General features: G+C 43.9%; 1 protein-coding gene across 1 annotated transcript in view; it reads right to left on the bottom strand.

The window, feature by feature from the left end:
* si:dkey-215k6.1 (transmembrane protein 132C) overlaps nt 1–23,103 on the bottom strand; it is a 457,103-nt gene that overhangs the window by 202,240 nt on the left and 231,760 nt on the right. The window contains exon 3 of the mRNA XM_046348143.1: nt 18,462–18,605. Within this exon, the coding sequence (XP_046204099.1) occupies nt 18,462–18,605 (144 nt within the window). The remainder of the gene's footprint in view (nt 1–18,461; nt 18,606–23,103) is intronic.

Raw genomic sequence — 23,103 nt, 5'->3', positions numbered from 1 at the left:
GTTGACCAAACACCACAGCGCACTTAACCCTCAACCTCATCATGGACCAAACACCACAGCACACTTAACCCTCAACCTCATCATTGACCAAACACCACAGCACACTTAACCCTCAACCTCATCATTGACCAAACACCACAGCACACTTAACCCCCAACCTCATCATGGACCAAACACCACAGCACACTTAACCCTCAACCTCATCATTGACCAAACACCACAATTAATTTAACCCCCAACCTCATCGTTGACCAAACACCACAGCGCACTTAACCCTCAACCTCATCATGGACCAAACACCACAGCACACTTAACCCTCAACCTCATCATTGACCAAACACCACAGCACACTTAACCCTCAACCTCATCATTGACCAAACACCACAATTAATTTAACCCCCAACCTCATCATTGACCAAACACCACAGCACACTTAACCCTCAACCTCATCATTGACCAAACACCACAATTAATTTAACCCTCAACCTCATCATTGACCAAACACCACAGCACACTTAACCCTCAACCTCATCGTTGACCAAACACCACAATTAATTTAACCCTCAACCTCATCATTGACCAAACACCACAATTAATTTAACCCCCAACCTCTTCATTGACCAAACACCACAATGAATTTAACCCCCAACCTCATCATTGACCAAACACCACAATTAATTTAACCCCCAACCTCATCATTGACCAAACACCACAATTAATTTAACCCCCAACCTCATCATTGACCAAACACCACAATGAATTTAACCCCCAACCTCATCATTGACCAAACACCACAGCACACTTAACCCTCAACCTCATCATTGACCAAACACCACAATGAATTTAACCCCCAACCTCATCATTAACCAAACACCACAATGAATTTAACCCCCAACCTCATCATTGACCAAACACCACAATGAATTTAACCCCCAACCTCTTCATTGACCAAACACCACAATTAATTTAACCCCAACCTCATCATTAACCAAACACCACAATGAATTTAACCCCCAACCTCATCATTAACCAAACACCACAATGAATTTAATCCCCAACCTCATCATTAACCAAACACCACAATGAATTTAACCCCCAACCTCATCATTAACCAAACACCACAATGAATTTAACCCCCAACCTCATCATTAACCAAACACCACAATGAATTTAACCCCCAACCTCATCATTAACCAAACACCACAATGAATTTAACCCCCAACCTCATCATTAACCAAACACCACAATGAATTTAACCCCCAACCTCATCATTAACCAAACACCACAATGAATTTAACCCCCAACCTCATCATTAACCAAACACCACAATGAATTTAACCCCCAACCTCATCATTAACCAAACACCACAATGAATTTAATCCTCACCCTACCTAACCACAACACTCTTCACCTGGCCAGTGCTTAGCGATTCTTTCTTTTTGAGGTTGGTTCTGTTCCGGTTAAATGATTAAAAAATAATCAAGTTTTTTAAATTTCGGTTTCAAACTTCTTTTTTTTAAAAATATTAAATGCACTATGCTTTACGTGGGTTGAATGCTGTAACAACACAGAATAAAACAATGAATACAATTCACATGATGCTAGTAACTGTCCATCACTGCTTATGACCTATTGACCATCATTAATTCACACGATGCTAGTAACTGTCCATCACTGCTTATGACCTATTAACCATCATTAATTCACATGATTTAACTTTGATTTCAGTTGTTTTACCTCACGCCCCGAAGCAGCAACCTATCAGCCACCAGCCCAAGCTCCCAACCGCCAGCCCACCGGCCCTCTAAGAGCCCCCCCTCCCATAGTTCCTACAGAGCTTTCTCCCATCCAAGACGCCCCCCCCCCGTTCCCAATAATTAAACAAAATGTAATAACTCCATTCCCCACCCCCAAGAGCCCCGGTCCACCCCCAAGAGCCCCGGTCCACCCCCAAGAGCCCCGGTCCATCCCAAGCAGAAAACAACAATGCAAAAACTAAAGACCAAGGACAACAAAAATCAGAATAGCCGTCTGAATATGTTGGAGGGCATGTATGACACTATTTATGTGTGTGTGTGTGTGTGTACACGCGTATAACCACCTGTGCGGCGTAAGCCTCAGGCAAACAGACATACGCTGTAACAACCCTCAGTGTCATTCAAACTCACTTTCTGTTTTTTTTTAACAGTCATTCTATCCCCCACCCAGCATCTCCACTACCACTTGTCTCCAACTCCACAACCCCTAACTTCCCTCAGCCCATTTTATTTTTATTTTACCTTTATTTAACTAGGCAAGTCAGTTAAGACCAAATTCTTATTTTCAATGATGGCCTAGGAAGAGTGGGTTAACTGCCTGTTAACCCACGGGGATTTGAACTTGCAACCTTTCGGTTACTAGTCCAATGCTCTAACCACTAGGCTACCCTGCCGCCCCCATCCCACCTATCTCTGCTGGACACCATCTCAGATTTCTACGCAGGATATATATTTCAACTATGCTGTAATGTTTAACATACAATTTCAATCTATCTAATCAAATAGAATCCCCAGATTACGAGTTGAGGAAAAATACTTTTACTACGAGTATTAGTATATAATTAATTGACTGATCGGGTCTCTCCAGATCTCCTAACAGTACTATTTCTAGGGTCAATAGATTCATGTTATGCTTTTTCAGCCATTCCTGAACCTGAGCCCAGAAAAAGGCTACTGAAGGGCAATACCAGAACAAATGGTCTATTGATTCTCTACCCTCACAACAAAATCTGCAGAGCTGCAATGACTGTGCTCTAAATATTGTTGGTGGCATGAATTCTGTACGATAATTCTAGCTGAAAAGCACGAAGTCTTGAATATCAACTCATACACCCTGTACCATGGAATCAGTACATCAAAAATCTATTCTCAACTATTTTACAATCTGTACGGCACAGCTGTCAACATCCTGGTCCTCAAATGAAACTGATATTCTTTCCTATTTATGCTATTTTTATTCCTCTGCCAGTTTTGATCCTTTATATTGGGCAGACAGACCAGTTCCCTTCCTCCTCCCGCTGCCACCTGCCTCCTCCAGTTTGATCCTTTATATTGGGCAGACAGACCAGTTCCCTACCTCCTCCAGTATTGATCCTTTATATTGGGCAGACAGACCAGTTCCCTACCTCCTCCAGTATTGATCCTTTATATTGGGCAGACAGACTCCAGTTCCCAGACAGACCAGTTCCCTACCTCCTCCAGTATTGATCCTTTATATTGGGCAGACAGACCAGTTCCCTTCCTCCTCCCGCTGCCACCTGCCTCCTCCAGTTTAGATCCTTTATATTGGGCAGACAGACCAGTTCCCTTCCTCCTCCAGTATTGATCCTTTATATTGGGCAGACAGACCAGTTCCCTTCCTCCTCCCGCTGCCACCTGCCTCCTCCAGTTTAGATCCTTTATATTGGGCAGACAGACCATGCCACCTGCCTCCTCCAGTTTTGATCCTTTATATTGGGCAGACAGACAGACCAGTTCCTACCTCCTCCTCCTTTATATTGGGCAGACAGCCAGTTGGGCAGACAGACCTGCCTCCTCCAGTATTGATCCTTTATATTGGGCAGACAGACTAGTTCCCTACCTCCTCCAGTATTGATCCTTTATATTGGGCAGACAGACTAGTTCCCTACCTCCTCCAGTATTGATCCTTTATATTGGGCAGACAGACCAGTTCCCTACCTCCTCCAGTATTGATCCTTTATATTGGGCAGACAGACCAGTTCCCTACCTCCTCCAGTATTGATCCTTTATATTGGGCAGACAGACCAGTTCCCTTCCTCCTCCCGCTGCCACCTGCCTCCTCCAGTTTTGATCCTTTATATTGGGCAGACAGACCAGTTCCCTACCTCCTCCAGTATTGATCCTTTATATTGGGCAGACAGACTAGTTCCCTACCTCCTCCAGTATTGATCCTTTATATTGGGCAGACAGACCAGTTCCCTTCCTCCTCCAGTATTGATCCTTTATATTGGGCAGACAGACCAGTTCCCTACCTCCTCCAGTATTGATCCTTTATATTGGGCAGACAGACCAGTTCCCTTCCTCCTCCAGTATTGATCCTTTATATTGGGCAGACAGACCAGTTCCCTACCTCCTCCAGTATTGATCCTTTATATTGGGCAGACAGTCCAGTTTTGATCCTTTATATTGGGCACACAGACCAGTTCCCTTCCTCCTCCAGTATTGATCCTTTATATTGGGCAGACAGACCAGTTCCCTTCCTCCTCCACTTTTGGGGTATTGCTGTAATCAATTGGTTGTACTCTTGGATTGACCTTCCCGTACAATTCTGACAACTCCATACAAGACATAACCATTCCAATTTACAATATAATTTAAAAACAAAATACACCTTTCAAACACATTTTCCATAAATACAGGTCTTTTATCAACCTGTATATTTGAGTTCAGCCACAATATTTGTGTTAACGTGGTTCTGTCTCCTCGGGGCGATGACATTTAAACTGTAGCCGGTTCTGCAACGCTTGTTTGAAGAAGAGAGATACGTTGAAAAATGTTCCATTTTCAATTAATCAAAAAAAAAAATGAGACATGGCAATCTGCACAAACGCAAAAAGGCCATTTTTTAAGCTTTTCTTAGTAATCTACTGGAGAACCATATAAGGGTTGAATAAGTGAAGCTTTTAGAAAGAGGTTTAGTACTTTTATATTTAATCATCTCAACTGTATAGATTTTATCTTATTATTTCAATACAAATGATCATCTAATCTTAACAGAGCTGCTGACTAAGCTGTCTGACAAAATCACTATTTTAAGTCGTCCTCAAAGTAAATCAAATATACTTTTATGACTGCTGAATACCAACTGTCAATCACTTAGATCATGACTGCTGAATACCAACTGTCAATCACTTAGATCATGACTGCTGAATACCAACTGTCAATCACTTAGATCATGACTGCTGAATACCAACTGTCAATCACTTAGATCATGACTGCTGAATACCAACTGTCAATCACTTAGATCATGACTGCTGAATACCAACTGTCAATCACTTAGATCATGACTGCTGAATACCAACTGTCAATCACTTAGATCATGTATTTTCAGGTAGAGATACCACAAAGAAACGTATCTCTATGTATCCTCTCTTGATCACGCTTAGTGGTTAGAGCGTTGGGCCAGTAACTGAAAGGTTGCTGGATCGAATCCCCGAGGTGAACAAGGTAAAAATCTGCCGTTTTGCCCCTGAGCAAGGCAGTTAACCCACTGTTCCCCGGGCGCCGAAGACGTGGATGTAAGTTAAGGCAGCCCCCGCACCTCTCTGATTCAGAGGGGTCGGGTTAAATGAGGAAAACACATTTCAGTTAAATGCATTCAGTTGTACAACTGACTTGTACAGCATTGAGCTTACAGAACAAAATTTAATTAATTATAATTGAACTGAAGTTGGGTAATCGCTCAGCTCTACTTCTTACCCTAACCCCTTACCCTAACCCTAACCCTTACCCTAACCCTCACCCTCACCCTAACCCTCACTCTCACCCTGACCCTTACCCTTACCCGTACCCTCACCCTCACCCTTACCCTAACTCTCACCCTAACCCTAACCCTTACATTAACCCTATGCCTTACCTTTACCCTTACCCTTACCATTTACATTTACATTTAAGTCATTTAGCAGACGCTACCCCTTACCCTTACCCTTACCCTTACCCTAACCCTTACCCTTTCCCTAACCCTTACCCTTACTCTTACCCTTACCCTAACCCTTAACCTTACCCTAACCCTTAACTTAACCCTATGCCTTACCTTTACCCTTACCCTAACCCTTGCCAATACCCTAACCCTATCCCTGACCCTGACCCTGACCCTAACCCTAACCCTGACCCTAACCTTCTCCTTTACCCTAACCCATACCCATACCCATACCCATACCCTTACCCTTACCCTTACCCTTACCCTTACCCTTACCCTTACCCTTACCCTTACCCCTTACCCTAACCCTTACCCCTTACCCTAACCCATACCCCTTACCCTAACTAACCATAACACTCTCCACCTGGTGGTCGGCACCATATTCCCTACGTAGTGCACTACTTTAAAACAGGGCTCATAGTGGAATAGGATGTCATTTCAGATTCACACTCAGCACTGAGCACCTCATTGCCTGCATTATTGAAGCTTTTATGTAACGTCAAAAACAGCTCATTCTGCAAAAGTCAACAAACAAACAATCAATTCTATGACAGAGTGGTAGCAGAGTATTTTGTTTCAGAAAATGTAAAGATATCAATAATTCATTATTAGCAAATAAAAACGTTGGTCAATATTGTAGGTAGAGGTTTATATTGTGACCATCGTAACATATGTTCTTGTCAATTTAAATAGAGACTATTAGGTTTAACATCTCAGTCCTCTTAAAGCAGATGCAGTCTATGGTGAAGCAACCGTGCTCTTTACAAATCAACCTGCAGTGTTCCATTTTTGAATGACAGCCACTTGCCCCCTTTCTATTTCAAATCTTACAGGGTTTTCGCAAACTGCGCCGGCTGCACTGAGTGTAAAATGGAGCTCTTAGACTTACATGTATGAAAATTGAACACTCGTTAGGAAACACTCGTTAGGAAACACTCGTTAGGGAACACTCGTTAGGAACCACTCGTTAGGAACCACTCGTTTGGGAACACTCTTTAGGAAACACTCGTTAGGAAACACTCATAAGGGAACACTCGTTAGGGAACACTCGTTAGGAAACACTCATTAGGAACCACTCGTTAGGGAACACTCGTTAGGAAACACTCATTAGGAAACATTCGTTAGGAAACACTCGTTAGGGAACACTCGTTAGGGAACACTCGTTAGTAAAAACAATCGTTAGGGAACACTCATTAGGAAACACTCGTTAGGGAACACTCGTTAGGGAACACTCGTTAGGAAACACTCATTAGGAACCACTCGTTAGGGAACACTCGTTAGGAAACACTCGTTAGGAAACACTCATTAGGAAACACTCGTTAGGGAACACTCGTTAGGGAACACTCGTTAGGAATTGCACGTTACATGTTTGACCCGTGTTTTTCCAACCACGTATTCGGCATGCAGCTTGACACCGCTCATTACCCACCTTTTAAACAATTCTTACTTGAATCATGTGCGTTGCCTGTATCTAAATATGCTAAACCAATCAAAATGTATTCATGATCTTAATTCAAGAATGACATCAACGTTACATTGATTTACATGTAATAAACACGTCATGGCTGACCAGCCCATTTGTAATATTCATGAAACATAAAAAATGGTTAAGTGAAAATGTAGGATTATTACACAGGATTATGTTTTTCATGTCGAACAATGTACATAAACCGCTATAGTTACAGTTAAACCGCTATAGTTAACAGCTCTTGATTTGGGATAAATTCTTAACATGATTTGTAAAAGACACCAAACCTTTTTAAAATATGAAACATCTCTTATATGTCATCTATCAGACAATTTTTGTTTTTATCCAAAGCGACTTACAACAGTTAGGATGTACATTTTCACATCGGTGGCCCCAGCGGGAATCGAACCTGCAACCCTGGTGTTGCTATCACCATGCTCTACCATGTGATTCACACAGGACCATTTCATAGCTACTTGACGATTATCTCTGTGTTCTCTACTTACGACCATATAAGGCCGTGTGTCATAAATGGCCTCCTACGCCCTATGTAACATACTTCTGCGGTCTGTCATCCCTGTCGGAGGAAAATTGCATTTTTATGACTGCACATTATTATTCATTTTATTAAGCACCAGGATATAGAGCAGGGATGGAAAACTGGTGGCCCGCATACCCCCCCAGATCAACATCCAAAATTCTTCAACCCCCAAAAAATGTAGCAATAAATAAATGTTGTTTCTATTTATTTTAATTCTTAGGAAATCATTTGGGGGCTCAAATTAATCCTGACAGTTAGAATAGTAGAATACAAAAAGGTGCATTTTCGAAATGTGGTTGTGCATCTGCAGTTTCTCTCTTGTTATGTCAGTCACAATTAGCCATGTCAGCTAACTGGAACAATTTCTCTACACCCCGTTGCAAATGTGTAGAATTGCAGAAAATGTACTTTAAAACATACATTTTCCTCCAGACGTTACTTGAAAAACTGATCAATAATATATTGTTTGTCTCCATAGAGCATAAATTACGTCACATGTCATTCATGAGCCTTTGCGGTTATAGATCAGTTTTTCTTTACAGACAATATGTTATCTGTTATGATATTTACAGTCCTCTTATTTGTGGCATCATTCAAATAGTACCCGAATGCCTTATGGGCCCTTGTCAATTCACAGAGAACTAGGAAAGCAAGAGGTCAATATATAGATGAGAGGTCAATATATAGATGAGGTTAATATATAGATGACAGGTTTATTTATAGATTAGGTAAATATATAGATGAGGTTAATATATAGATGAGGTTAATATATAGATTAAATTAATATATATATGAGGTTAATATATAGATGAGGTAAATACTGTATATAGATCAGGTTAATATATAGATGAGGTTAATATATAGATGACAGGTTTATTTATAGATTAGGTAAATATATAGATGAGGTTAATATATTGATGACAGGTTAATTTATAGATTAGGTAAATATATAGATGAGGTTAATATATAGATGAGGTTTATATATAGATGAGGTTAATATATAGATTAAATTAATATATAGATGAGGTTAATATATAGATGAGGTAAATACTGTATATAGATCAGGTTAATATATAGATGAGGTTAATATATAGATGCGAGGTTAATATATAGATGAGGAAAATATATAGATGAGGTTTATATATAGATGAGGTTTATATATAGATGAGGTTTATATATAGATGAGGTTGATATATAGATGTTATCCCTGATTATCCCTGATGTCCTTACACAGCTCTCTTGTCTTGGCCATTGTGGAGAGGTTGTAATCTGTTTGATTGAGTGTGTGGCCAGGTGTCTTTTATACAGGTAACAAGTTCAAACAGGTATAGTTAATACAGGTAATGAGTGGAGAACAGGAAGGCTTCTTAAAGAAAAACTAACAGGTCTGTGAGAGCCAGAATTCTTACAAGTTGGTAGGTGATCAAATACTTATGTCATGCAGTAAACTGCAAATTAATTACTTACAAATAATACAATGTGATTTTCTGGATTTTTGTTTTAGATTCCGTCTCTCACCGTTGACGTGTACCTATGATACAAATTACAGACCTCTACATGCTTTGTAAGTAGGAAAACCTGCAAAATCGGCAGTGTATCAAATACTTGTTCTCCCCACTGTAGCTGAGCGATTAATAAATACAGCTGGAAAAAATGAAGAGACCACTGCAAAGTTACCAGATTCTCTGGATTTACTATTTATAGGTAAGTGTTTGGGTAAAAAAAAAAATGTTTTTTTTTCTTTAAACTACTGACAGCATTTCTCTCTAATTCCTGATAAAAAAATATTGTCATTGTCACGTTCTGACCTTAGTTCTTTTGTTATGTCTTGTTTTAGTATGGTCAGGGCGTGAGTTGGGTGAGTTGTCTATGTTCCTTTTTCTATGTGGTGTTTTTGTGTTTGGCCTGGTATGGTTCTCAATCAGAGGCAGGTGTCGTTAGTTGTCTCTGATTGAGAATCATACTTAGGAGCCTTTTCCCACCTGTGTTTGTGGGTGATTGTTTTCTGGTTTGTGCATTCACCGTACAGGACTGTTTTGTTTAGTTCGTCCTCGTTATCTTGTCTTTGTGTTCATGATAATAAATTATCAATATGGACACTTACCACGCTGCACATTGGTCCTCCTCTTCTTCCATCACAGACGAGCGTTACAGTCATTTAGAGTATTTCTTTGCAGAAAATGACAACCGGTCAAAATAACCAAAAATATGCACTGTTGTCAGACCCCGAATAATGCAATGAAAATAAGTTTATATTCATTTTGAAACAACACAATACTAATGTTTTAACTCAATATTTGGTGGAATAACCCTGATTTTCAATCACAGTTTTCATGCGTCTTGACATGCTCTCTCTCTCTTTCACATTGATGTTGGGCGATTGAAGCAGCTCGGCTTTGTTTGATGGCTTGTGACAATCCATATTCCTCTTGATCACATTCCAGAGGTTTTCAATGGGGTACAGGTCTGGAGATTGGGCTGGACATGACAGGGTCTTGGTCTGGTGGTCCTCCATCCACACATTGATTGACCTGGCTGTGTGGCATGGAGCATTGTCCTGCTGGAAAAAACTATCCTCTGAGTTGGGAAACATTGTCAGAGCAGAAGGAAGCTAGTTTTCTTCCAGGACAACCTTGTACATGGCTTGATTCATGCGTCCTTCACAAAGACAAATCTGCCTGATTCCAGCCTTGTTATACCACCCCCAGATCATCACTGATCCTCCACCAAATGTCACAGTGGGCGCGAGACCTGGAGAGGCCAACAAGCCACAGTGTTTCACACCCACTGTGAAATTTGGTGGAGGATCAGTGTCACCTTCCCAACAAGTCAAATGTGGTGGAGGATCGATACCACCTTTCGAACAAGTCAGTTCGTCAGATTTCTGCCCTGCTATAGCTGCCAAGGTCAACTGTTAGTGCTGTTATTGTAAAGTGGAAATGTCTTGGAGCAACAACGGCTCAGCCGCAAAGTGGTAGGACACACAAGCTCACAAAATGGGAACACTGAGTGCTGAAGAGAGTAGCACGTCTATCCTCAGTTGCAACATTCACTTCCCGTGTTCCAAACTGCCTCTGGAAGCAACGTCAGCACAATAACTGTTTGTCGGGAGTTTCATAAAATGGGTTTCCATGGCCAAGCAGCTGCACACAAGCCTAAGATCACCATAAGCTTCACCATCTGGCAGGCTGACGGACGGATCTGGGTTTGGCGGATGCCATGAGAACGCTACCTGCCCCAATGTATAGTGCCAACTGTAAAGTTTGGTGGAGTTGACATAATGCTCTGGTGCTGTTTTTAATGGTTTTTCATGATTTGGGCTAGGCCCCTTAGTTCCAGTGAAGTGAAATATTAATGCTACAGCATACAAGACATTATAGATGATTCTGTGCTTCCAACTTTGTGTAAACAGTTTGAGAAGGCCCTTTCCTCTCATTAATATATAAACCTCTCATCAATATATTCACCTCATCTATACAATAAACTCTCAAATACAGTTGAAGTCGGAAGTTTACATACACTTAGGTTGTAGTCATTAAAACTCGTTTTTCAACCACTCCACACATTTCTTGTTAACAAACTATAGTTTTGGCAAGTCGGTTAGGACCACTACTTCGTGCATGACACAAGTAATTTTTTCAACAATTGTTTACAGACAGATTATTTCACTTATAATTCACTGTATCAAAATTCCAGTGGATCAGAAGTTTACATACACTAAGTTGACTGTGCCTTTCAACAGTTTGGAAAATTCCAGAAAATGATGTCATGGCTTTAGAAGCTTCTGATAGGCTAATTGAGTCAATTGGAGGTGTATCTGCGGATGTATTTCAAGGCCTACCTTCAAACTCTGTGCCTCTTTGCTTGACATCATGGGAAAATCAAAATAAATCCTCAGAAAAAATTGTAGACTTCCATAAGTCTGGTTAATATTTGGGAGCAATTTCCAAACGCCTGAAAGTACCGCGTTCATCTGTGCAAACAATAGTACACAAGTATGAACACTATGGGACCACGCAGCCGTCATACCGCTCAGGAAGGAGACACGTTCTGTCTCCTAGAGATGAATGTACTTTGGTGTGAAAAGTACAAATCAATCCCAGAACAACAGCAAAGGACCTTGTGAAGTAGCTGGAGGAAAAAGGTACAAAAGTATCTATATCCACAGTAAAACAAGTCCTATATCGACATAACCTGAAAGGCCCTCAGCAAGGAAGAAGCCACTGCTCCAAAACCGCCATAAAAAAGCCAGACTACGGTTTGCAACTGCACATGGGGACAAAGATCATACATTTTGGAGAAATGTCCCCTGGTCTGATGAAACAAAAATAGAGCTGTATCAGACCAGACCATAACTCCGCATTACAGTCGTCTGTCATCACGGTAACCTCAGGGCCAGTATTCAGGAAGTGTCTCTGAGTAGGAATGCTAATCTAGGATCAGGTACCACCATGTCCATGTATTCTTATTCATTATGAGCTAAGAGGCTAAACTGAGATGCTTTATGTAGACGGGTGGATCCAAACCTCTCATTCTCTAATGCCCCACACCCACACTAGTCACACTGAAGAAAAAAAACAAAGCGTTGTTTACGAGACAGAACATATCACCAGTCACATTTAATTGTGTTTCACAACTTATAATGATGAAAAACACAGAACCAGCAGGAATTCATTTCAGTCTGTATGTCCGTTACAGCAAATCAATAAGGTGGAAGATGGAGATATCTCACACACCATGTACGTGAAAACATTCAACTCCCATCGAATGTACCATGTCTAAAAACAAAAAGGTTTGCAAACAAAACATCTAATCAAGAGCATGTGCACTCATGTATTCAGACCAGAGCATTTGAGCAGAGATGAGGAGTCGGAAATCCTGCTCATCCTCTACGTTTCCTTTCCTACCACTCATCCTCTACGTTTCCTTTCCAACCACTCATCCTCTACGTTTCCTTTCCAACCACTCATCCTCTACGTTTCCTTTCCTACCACTCATCCTCTACATTTCCTTTCCTACCACTCATCCTCTACGTTTCTCCAACCACTCATCCTCTACGTTTCTCCAACCACTCATCCTCTACGTTTCTCCAACCACTCATCCTCTACGTTTCTCCAACCACTCATCCTCTACGTTTCTCCAACCACTCATCCTCTACGTTTCTCCAACCACTCATCCTCTACGTTTCTCCAACCACTCATCCTCTACGTTTCCTTTCCAACCACTCATCCTCTACGTTTCCTTTCCAACCACTCATCCTCTACATTTCCTTTCCAACCACTCATCCTCTACGTTTCTCCAACCACTCATCCTCTACGTTTCCTTTCCAACCACTCATCCTCTACGTTTCTCCAACCACTCATCCTCTACGTTTCCTTTCCAACCACTCATCCTCTACATTTCCTTTCCAACCACTCATCCTCTACGTTTCCTTTCCAACCACTCATCCTCTACGTTTCCTTTCCTACCACTCATCCTCTACGTTTCCTTTCCTACCACTCATCCTCTACGTTTCCTTTCCAACCACTCATCCTCTACGTTTCCTTTCCAACCACTCATCCTCTGCGTTTCCTTTCCAACCGCTCCACACTCACAGGGGGAAAAAACTGCCGTTCCAAATTCACTCCATTCATTAAAATCCCAATTTAACCAACACATCTATTGTTATGACTACCTGGATCTACCATTTTGGTATTGAATCCAAACCATATGATTTGAATGAAAAGTATTTGAATAAACAACATGAAAAGATGAATGTAAGAAGCGCACATCATTTCAAATAGGCTACATGTCATATTACACATCATATAAACACTGTAAATAGGTCAGGAGCCAGACACGTAGCCTAAGAAGGAACAAAAATGAATTATTTAGGCTATATTATTATTAGCCTATTATTGAAATCATTTCAAGGCTAGAGCCTACAAAGAAATACATTGTGAAGCATTTGCGAGTGTGACACACTAGCCTGCCATAAACATTAAGCATTCAGCATTTAAACAACATTTAGTTGTATTCAATTATTATAGTCTATAAATTGCGCATAAAGGCTGTGACTTACTTAGAATTAAATAAAAAATGATATGACAAAGGCCTTATTAGGCCTTTGAATTCACTTTTAGAAACATGAGTTTGGCCAGAGTCCGTGGCTTCAGGCTCTCCGACGGTGCTTGGAGAGAAGGACAGCAGCGGAATATACCCTCTCTGAGCTTACAGAGCCACTGGCGAGGCTCAACACCCTTCAGGCTCTCCGACGGTGCTTTAAGAGAAGGACAGCAGCGGAATATACCCTCTCTGAGCTTACAGAGCCACTGGCGAGGCTCAACACCCTTCAGGCTCTCCGACGGTGCTTTGAGAGAAGGACAGCAGAGGAAAATACCCTCTCTGTGCTTACAGAGCCACTGGGGAGGCTCAACACCCTTCAGGCTCTCAGACGGTGCTTGGAGAGAAGGACAGCAGAGGAAAATACCCTCTCTGTGCTTACAGAGCCACTGGAGAGGCTCAACACCCTTCGGGCAAACTCTTGCCATTCTTGTCAGGGATGCAGAGTTGTTTTTGTATTCGTCTATAGGTAGGCCTAAAGGAATTTAGGCAAAATAACCCAATCAAAACAGAAAGATCCTTGAAAGAGGTAGTATGTCATCAGGCCTATTGATCCAACATCAATGATGGTCTATTGTATAGATAATAGAACCAAAATTAACCAAACTTTTAAGAGGTCAGATATCTTTTATTTTATAAATACTTTGCTACAACAACACACTTAGTTATCTACCCACCTCATTCCTTTCTGTTAGGATGTGCATGTAGTAAGTACACTATCATGTCTTTTCAGATTCCACAATGATTCTTTAATGGTGGACACTACATCACCACACTCCCTCTCTTTAGTAGTGGACACTACATCACCACACTCCCTCTCTTGCACTTGGTCCTCATCTTTGTAAGTCACCTTTATTTTGCTCCTGAGTATTTTATCAGTTTCTTTATGAAAATATTTAGTGAACTCCATGAGTTCTTGCTAAAGCAAGTCGCTATAGCAGCACAGAAGTAGACTACAAATGCATGCTGGGCCGGGCACGCCCTGAGTTTGTTAAATGAAGTCAGCGCTACTGGAGCGAAATTGGAGCGGGCGAGAAGGACAACGCTCCAGCCAGCACTCAGCTCCACTCACATACTCTAATTCAGACTAGCCAGCACTAACACAATGGAGATATTGACAAAATGCTGTCTGAATACCTACTAAAACGTTTTGTGCAACTCCCCTGTTAGCTGTGTAGCATTTATACGTCTGAATGGTCTACGCAATATCATCATCATCCAGGAGGCATCTATGGTTTTCTTGAATCTAGCAACTATGCCAGCCTCCTTCAGTCAAACCCTGGGCACCAGTCAACAACCCAAGTCATTCAATTAACTAGAAACCAGACAGAAGAAAACAAGCTGAGACGGGGAGGGAACTTCCTGAATTTGTCCAATAAGAAACGTTGCAAAAGCCTACACATTGAGGGCAAGTGTGACTTCGTTAGCCCAGGGCTAAAGCTTAGCCCTGGGCTAACAAATGCTTGTGTGAACAAAATCTAGCCCCGGGTCAGTCTAGCCTGGGGCTTAGAACAATGCAGTGTAGAATGGCCTACGGAGGAACTAGGGGAACTGGAGATGACCACTCAGAGTTTACACACTGTGGTCCTTCTGTAGCTCAGTTGGTAGAGCATGGCGCTTGTAACGCCAGGGTAGTGGGTTCGATCCCGGGACCACTCAGTAGAATTATGCACACATGACTGGAACTGGATAAAAGCGTCTGCTAAATGGAACTAGTGGAACTGGAGATGACCACTCAGAGTTTACACACTGAGGAACTAGGGGAACTGGAGATGACCACTCAGAGTTTACACACTGAGGAACTAGTGGAACTGGAGATGACCACTCAGAGTTTACACACTGAGGAACTAGGGGAACTGGAGATGACCACTCAGAGTTTACACACTGAGGAACTAGTGGAACTGGAGATGACCACTCAGAGTTTACACACTGAGGAACTAGTGGAACGGAAGTTGCCAGTTATATATGCAACAACAGCAGGGAGTCTCAAATCTCTCCTCCACACCAGTCCGAGTTCTTCTTCTACCTACAAAACCTGCCATGGGGCTTTCTGGTTTTCCTCTAGGGTTGACTAGAGCCTAACCCACCACCCTTACTATCTCCTGGTCCCCTACCGTGTAACTGATCCTCCTCCCTCATCCTCCTCTCTTCTCTCTCCGTCCTCCTCCCTCATCCTCCTCTCTTCTCTCTCCGTCATTCTCCCACGTCCTCCTCCCTCATCCTCCTCTCTTCTCTCTCCGTCCTTCTCCCACATCCTCCTCCCTCATCCTCCTTTCTTCTCTCTCCGTCCTTCTCCCACGTTCTCCTCCCTCATCCTCCTCACTTCTCTCTCCGTCCTTCTCCCACGTCCTCCCGCATCCTCCTCTCTTCTCTCTCCGTCCTTCTCCCACGTCCTCCTCCCTCATCCTCTTCTCTTCTCTCTCAGTCCTTCTCCCATGTCCTCCTTCTCTCTTCTCTCTCCGTCCTTCTCCCACGTCCTCCTCTCTCATCCTCCTCTCTTCTCCCTCCGTCCTTCGCCCACGTCCTCCCTCATCCTCCTCTCTTCTCTCTCCATCATTCTCCCACGTCCTCCTCCCTCATCCTCCTCTCTTCTCTCTCCATCCTTCTCCCACGTCCTCCCTCATCCTCCTCTCTTCTCTCTCCGTCTCCGTCTCCCTCCTTCTCGAGAGTCGGTGAAAGACTCGATGTTCGCCATACGACCTGGCAAACAAATCTATGTTCCACCCTCTTCATTTTGTAACTATTATGAAACTAGTTGCAACGGGCTATTGGCAACAACTGAATCGGAGGAAGCATTAAAGTGCCAGAACCAATTTTCTCCAGCATATAAAAACCCGAAGTACGAGGACTGAGCAATTACCGGCCGGCCTGACAGATTTAGTATGACACTGGGGTCATACATTTCCAGTGCAGCTTGTCAGCAGAGGAAAGGGTGGGAGGAGGAGGGAGGAGGATGAGGGAGGAGGAGGTAGAAGAAGGGAGGAGAGAGAAGAGAGGAGGATGAGGGAGGAGGATGAGGGAGGAGGAGGGAGGAGGATGAGGGAGAAGGACGGAGGAGGATGAGGGAGGAGGATGAGGGAGGAGGATGAGGGAGGAGGAGGAGGGAGGAGGATGAGGGAGTAGGAGGGATCAGGATGAGGGAGGAGGAGGGAGGAGGATGAGGGAGGAGGAGGAGGAGGGAGGAGGATGAGGAGGAGGAGGAGGGAGGAGGAGGGAGGAGGAGGAGGAGGAGGAGGAGGAGGAGGAGGGAGGAGGATGAGGAGGAGGAGGAGGAGGGAGGAGGATGAGGGAGGAGGAGGAGGGAGGAGGATGAGGGAGGAGGAGGAGGGAGGAGGGTGAGGGAGGAGGAGGAGGGAGGAGGATGAGGGAGGAGGAGGGAGGAGGATTAGGGAGGAGGATGAGGGAAGAGGATGAGGAGGGAGGAGGAGGGAGGAGGATGAGGGAGGAGGATGAGGGAGGAGGATGAGGGAGGAGGACGTGGGAGAAGGACGGAGAGAGAAGAGAGGAGGATGAGGGAGGAGGACGAGGGAGGAGGATGAGGGAGGAGGATGAGGGAGGAGGATGAGGGAGGAGGAGGAGGGAGGAGGAGGGAGGAGGATGAGGGTGGGAGCAGGAGGGAGGAGGAGGGAGGAGGATGAGGGGGAGGAGGAGGGAGGAGGAGGGAGGAGGAGGGAGGAGGATGAGGGAGGAGGATGAGGGAGGAGGATGAGGGAGGAGGAGGAGGGAGGAGGATGAGGGAGGAGGAGGAGGGAGGAGGATGAGGGAGGAGGAGGAGGGAGGAGGATGAGGGAGGAGGAGGGAGGAGGATGAGGGAGGAGGATGAGGGAGGAGGAGGGAGGGGTCGCTCACTCTAGGCTTTAGCCAACAGCTAACAGGCCTGCATAAATCCAGAGCAATCCACACTCAACCCTCCACCCCGTCCGCCAATTAGACATCTCCCAGCACAGGCCCCCTGCCGCCCCCTTAAACCCAACCCCCTCACTCTCCATATTCACCTGTGAGGTGAGGCGAGGTTAAGGTTTAGCGCTCCACTATGAGCTACCAGAAGCCTGTAGTGCTGATCCCGACCTTCGATCCTGTGCTGTCCCCGTGGGGCTGACGTTTTCAAATCAAACTAGTAGTTTTATGTAGCCAGTACCTGTAATACTCTAAATTTTAATTTGTAAACTTACTTTTTTTATTTTTACCTTTATTTAACTAAGCAAGTCAGTTAAGAACAAATTCTTATTTACAATGACGGCCTACCCCGGGCAAACCCTAATCCGGACGACGCTGGGCCAATTGTGCGCTGCCCTATGGGACTCCCGATCACGGCAGATTGTAATACAGCCTGGAATCAAACCAGGGTCTGTAGTGACGCCTCTAGCACTGAGATGCAGTGCCTTAGACCTCTGTGATACAGCCTGGAATCAAACCAGTGTCTGTAGTGATGCCTCTAGCACTGAGATGCAGTGCCTTAAACCGCTGCGCCACTCGGGAGCCCGAGTGGGCAATCTGCAAACATAACATCTAGTGATCAAGACTAAATTCCTGTGTGTCCAGTAGGTCTGTCCAGTAATCAGTTGATAAAACGGCAGGGATAACGTAATCTGTCCAACCATTAGGAGTAAATAACAGCATTATATTGTCATAGTGTTTTGAAAAGGCTCCTACCTTTCCCCTGTAGAGCTGGCCTTCCTCTGGCAGAACACGGACAATGAGGGACTTCCGGGTAGCGTTTCCTGTTTGATCTCCCAGGCAGAAGCCACATTGCTGGGCTTCACTGACACAAAGTTGACTCCTTGTTTGAACAGGGCTCTGGAGATGGGAAGCATGAACATGGTTAAGGCCAATAATACAGCACAGTAGACAGGCTCTGCAGACACACACACACACACACACACACACACACACACACACACACACAGACACACACACACACACACACAGACACACACACAGACACACACACACACACACACACACACACACACACACACACACACACACACACACACACACACACACACACACACACACACACACACACACACACACACACACACACACGTGCATTCATTAACACAATTCTTAAAAAAAAAAAATCAATGGCAGTCATTTGCCAACAGCTTTTGTGACAGCTTACAATCGTGTTGACATCATTCAAACCCTTATGCATAGCAAAGATAATTTGAGAACATTTCATATCTCTGATTGGTATGTAATGTGATCCTCCATGGAGAATGTGTCTGTCTGTCTGTCTGTCTGTCTGTCGGGGGTGAAGGATGTCTCCTTCCTCCCGTACTGTCCAGAATCCCGCCCTCTCCCCTCCTTCTCCCCCTCCCAAGTTTCCTTTAATACAGCCTCGGCTGACTGCGCTATTCATCACCTTGACAAGATACTCTGGGAGTTTATTAAACGAGCAAGTTATTAGAAGGTGCCAATGACCTTGGCAAGAGCACCGACGGAAAAAATAAGAAACTTCCTTTAAAAGAAACCCACAACCCCTTCTTTTGTCTCTGTTTTTTCCTTGTGTCTTGCCAGAGATGTTGTGTCACGCTTTCCTTGCTGTTTGTCGAGAACAAGAAGGGTCCTTAGGACTTTTCCTTCAGAACTCTTCCAAACAGTTTGGGAAAAGACTTTATTTTAAGGACAAAATTGTTCCCAGTGGCTTATGGGACAGAAAAAAAAGCAACCACAGTCCCCAAAACCATTCTTTCATCATTTAAGACCATTGTTAAGTAAAACCAATGTCTCTCCTTTTAGAGGACTGTTTCACCTATTTTATTTTACTTCTCATGTCCCTTTATAACAATTTACTTCCAAGGACCTTACAGTAAAACATAGTCTGTAAAAAAAAATTTGAGACTGAAAGCAACAAAATAAAAATCTATAAACTGTAAATTATGTACTAGAACTGAACTGCGGAGGAGGGTAATGAAAATATAACCCAGTCTGGCTATATTCTGGAAAGCATTGGACTTTTCCAACATCTTTTCATGACAAGGTTGCCAATAAAACACAGACAGTCAATCAAGTACTCACCCACAAGATAAAACAAAATATACTGTATGTATAGGGATCGACGTGTATGTTTTCACAACTACAGTGTGTGAATCGGTAAAATCAACTCTATGTTATAGATCATAGGTTACATAGAGATGTAAGGTATTACGCCAAACAGTACATGCCTCATTACTGTAACGACAGCACACTCTACACCTTGCTCCCAATCAGTGTCCCAACTAAGTACAGACATTCTGCCCTACTGTCCTGACTGAGTACAGACATTCTCCCCTACTGTCCTGACTGAGTACAGACATTCTGCCCTACTGTCCTGACTGAGTGCAGACATTCTCCCCTACTGTCCTGACTGAGTGCAGACATTCTCCCCTACTGTCCTGACTGAGTGCAGACATTCTCCCCTACTGTCCTGACTGAGTACAGACATTCTGCCCTACTGTCCTGACTGAGTACAGACATTCTGCCCTACTGTCCTGACTGAGTACAGACATTCTGCCCTACTGTCCTGACTGAGTACAGACATTCTGCCCTACTGTCCTGACTGAGTACAGACATTCTCCCCTACTGTCCTGACTGAGTGCAGACATTCTGCCCTACTGTCCTGACTGAGTACAGACATTCTGCCCTACTGTCCTGACTGAGTACAGACATTCTCCCCTACTGTCCTGACTGAGTGCAGACATTCTCCCCTACTGTCCTGACTGAGTGCAGACATTCTGCCCTACTGTCCTGACTGAGTGCAGACATTCTCCCCTACTGTCCTGACTGAGTGCAGACATTCTCCCCTACTGTCCTGACTGAGTGCAGACATTCTCCCCTACTGTCCTGACTGAGTGCAGACATTCTGCCCTACTGTCCTGACTGAGTGCAGACATTCTCCCCTACTGTCCTGACTGAGTACAGACATTCTGCCCTACTGTCCTGACTGAGTACAGACATGCTCCCTTACTGACATTATCGACCTTTAATGCAGAGGGAGTGTGTGTGTGTGTGTGTGTGTGTGTGTGTGTGTGTGTGTGTGTGTGTGTGTGTGTGTGTGTGTGTGTGTGTGTGTGTGTGTGTGTGTGTGTGTGTGTGTGTGTGTGTGTGTGTGTGTGTGTGTGTGTGTGTGTGTGTGTGTGTGTGTGTGTGTGTGTGTGTGTGTGTGTGTGTGTGTGTGTGTGTGTGTGTGTGCGTGCGTGCGTGTGTGACACAGCAGTGAGACAAGGTCCTGTCCATCACACACCAAACCCAGAAATGATGGGAGCCGAGGGAAGGGACACTCCAGGAGTCCAGAGGTCTGTCAACACAGGCACCAGGCAGCTCCTGACAGCCCAGACATTAAAGACAGTCAACATGCCCACAGTATCTACAGGCTGATCTCTGTTTAGTATCACAGTATCTACAGGCTGATCTCTGTTTAGTTTCACAGTATCTACAGGCTGATCTCTGTTTAGTATCACAGTATCTACAGGCTGATCTCTGTTTAGTATCACAGTATCTACAGGCTGATCTCTGTTTAGTTTCACAGTATCTACAGGCTGATCTCTGTTTAGTATCACAGTATCTACAGGCTGATCTCTGTTTAGTATCACAGTATCAACAGGCTGATCTCTGTTTAGTCCCACAGTATCTACAGGCTGATCTCTGTTTAGTATCACAGTATCTACAGGCTGATCTCTGTTTAGTATCACAGTATCTACAGGCTGATCTCTGTTTAGTATCACAGTATCTACAGGCTGATCTCTGTTTAGTCCCACAGTATCTACAGGCTGATCTCTGTTTAGTATCACATTATCTACAGGCTGATCTCTGTTTAGTTTCACAGTATCTACAGGCTGATCTCTGTTTAGTATCACAGTATCTACAGGCTGATCTCTGTTTAGTATCACAGTATCAACAGGCTGATCTCTGTTTAGTCCCACAGTATCTACAGGCTGATCTCTGTTTAGTATCACAGTATCTACAGGCTGATCTCTGTTTAGTCCCACAGTATCTACAGGCTGATCTCTGTTTAGTATCACAGTATCAACAGGCTGATCTCTGTTTAGTATCACAGTATCAACAGGCTGATCTCTGTTTAGTCCCACAGTATCTACAGGCTGATCTCTGTTTAGTATCACAGTATCTACAGGCTGATCTCTGTTTAGTATCACAGTATCTACAGGCTGATCTCTGTTTAGTATCACAGTATCTACAGGCTGATCTCTGTTTAGTCCCACAGTATCTACAGGCTGATCTCTGTTTAGTATCACATTATCTACAGGCTGATCTCTGTTTAGTTTCACAGTATCTACAGGCTGATCTCTGTTTAGTATCACAGTATCTACAGGCTGATCTCTGTTTAGTATCACAGTATCAACAGGCTGATCTCTGTTTAGTCCCACAGTATCTACAGGCTGATCTCTGTTTAGTATCACAGTATCTACAGGCTGATCTCTGTTTAGTCCCACAGTATCTACAGGCTGATCTCTGTTTAGTATCACAGTATCAACAGGCTGATCTCTGTTTAGTATCACAGTATCAACAGGCTGATCTCTGTTTAGTATCACAGTATCTACAGGCTGATCTCTGTCTCGGGCCATAGACTTAATTGAAGTGTGACATTTTCACAGCGCAAAATAGTTGTGTAATGTGCAAAAATACTGTAAATTATAATGTTGTAGTGTGATTGAATTTGAAACGTTCCTTCGACAATGTGTGTTATAAGAAGATGACTACTTAACTAGAGTAGTAAACACTAAAACTATAGTAAACTGAACAATAAATAGTTGCTTCTCTATAGCGCACAATGTTCTAGAAAAGTTTTAAATTAAATCACACTGCTCGATTATAATGAGGTTTATGCACCGTTCGTTTGCTTTAGCACGACCGAAATGTTGCCCAGTAGTCTAACACAAGCTGGTCAGACCAAGCCAGGATAATGCCTGCTTAACCAGAGAGGGGGGTGAGAAGAGGGGGAGAGAGGGTGGGGAGAGAGGGGGTGAGGAGAGAGGTGGGGTGGGGTGGGGAGAGAGGGGTAGGGCAATTAGGGGATGCTAGGAAGCCATCTGAGGTCTGGGGGCCTGGTGTTAAGGCCCTGGCGGGGCCTGGTGTTAAGGCCTTGGCGGGGCCTGGTGTTAAGGCCCTGGCGGGGCCTGGTGTTAAGGCCCTGGCGGGGCCTGGTGTTAAGGCCCTGGCGGGGCCTGTTCATCAGTGTAGCGGGCACAAGGACAGAGTGACGCCGTGATGCCGTGACTTACGGGCCGGGGGAAGTGTGCACGGCGTGGCGGGCAGTAAATCGCCTCCGCTCGGACGGGCAGCACGGCTTGCA

The sequence above is a fragment of the Oncorhynchus gorbuscha genome, linkage group LG04 (genome assembly GCF_021184085.1).
Source record: "Oncorhynchus gorbuscha isolate QuinsamMale2020 ecotype Even-year linkage group LG04, OgorEven_v1.0, whole genome shotgun sequence".
In the NCBI taxonomy this organism is placed as follows: domain Eukaryota; kingdom Metazoa; phylum Chordata; class Actinopteri; order Salmoniformes; family Salmonidae; genus Oncorhynchus; species Oncorhynchus gorbuscha.
Note: the sequence above shows the minus strand (reverse complement) of the source record. Positions and strands in the feature narration are given on the sequence as shown.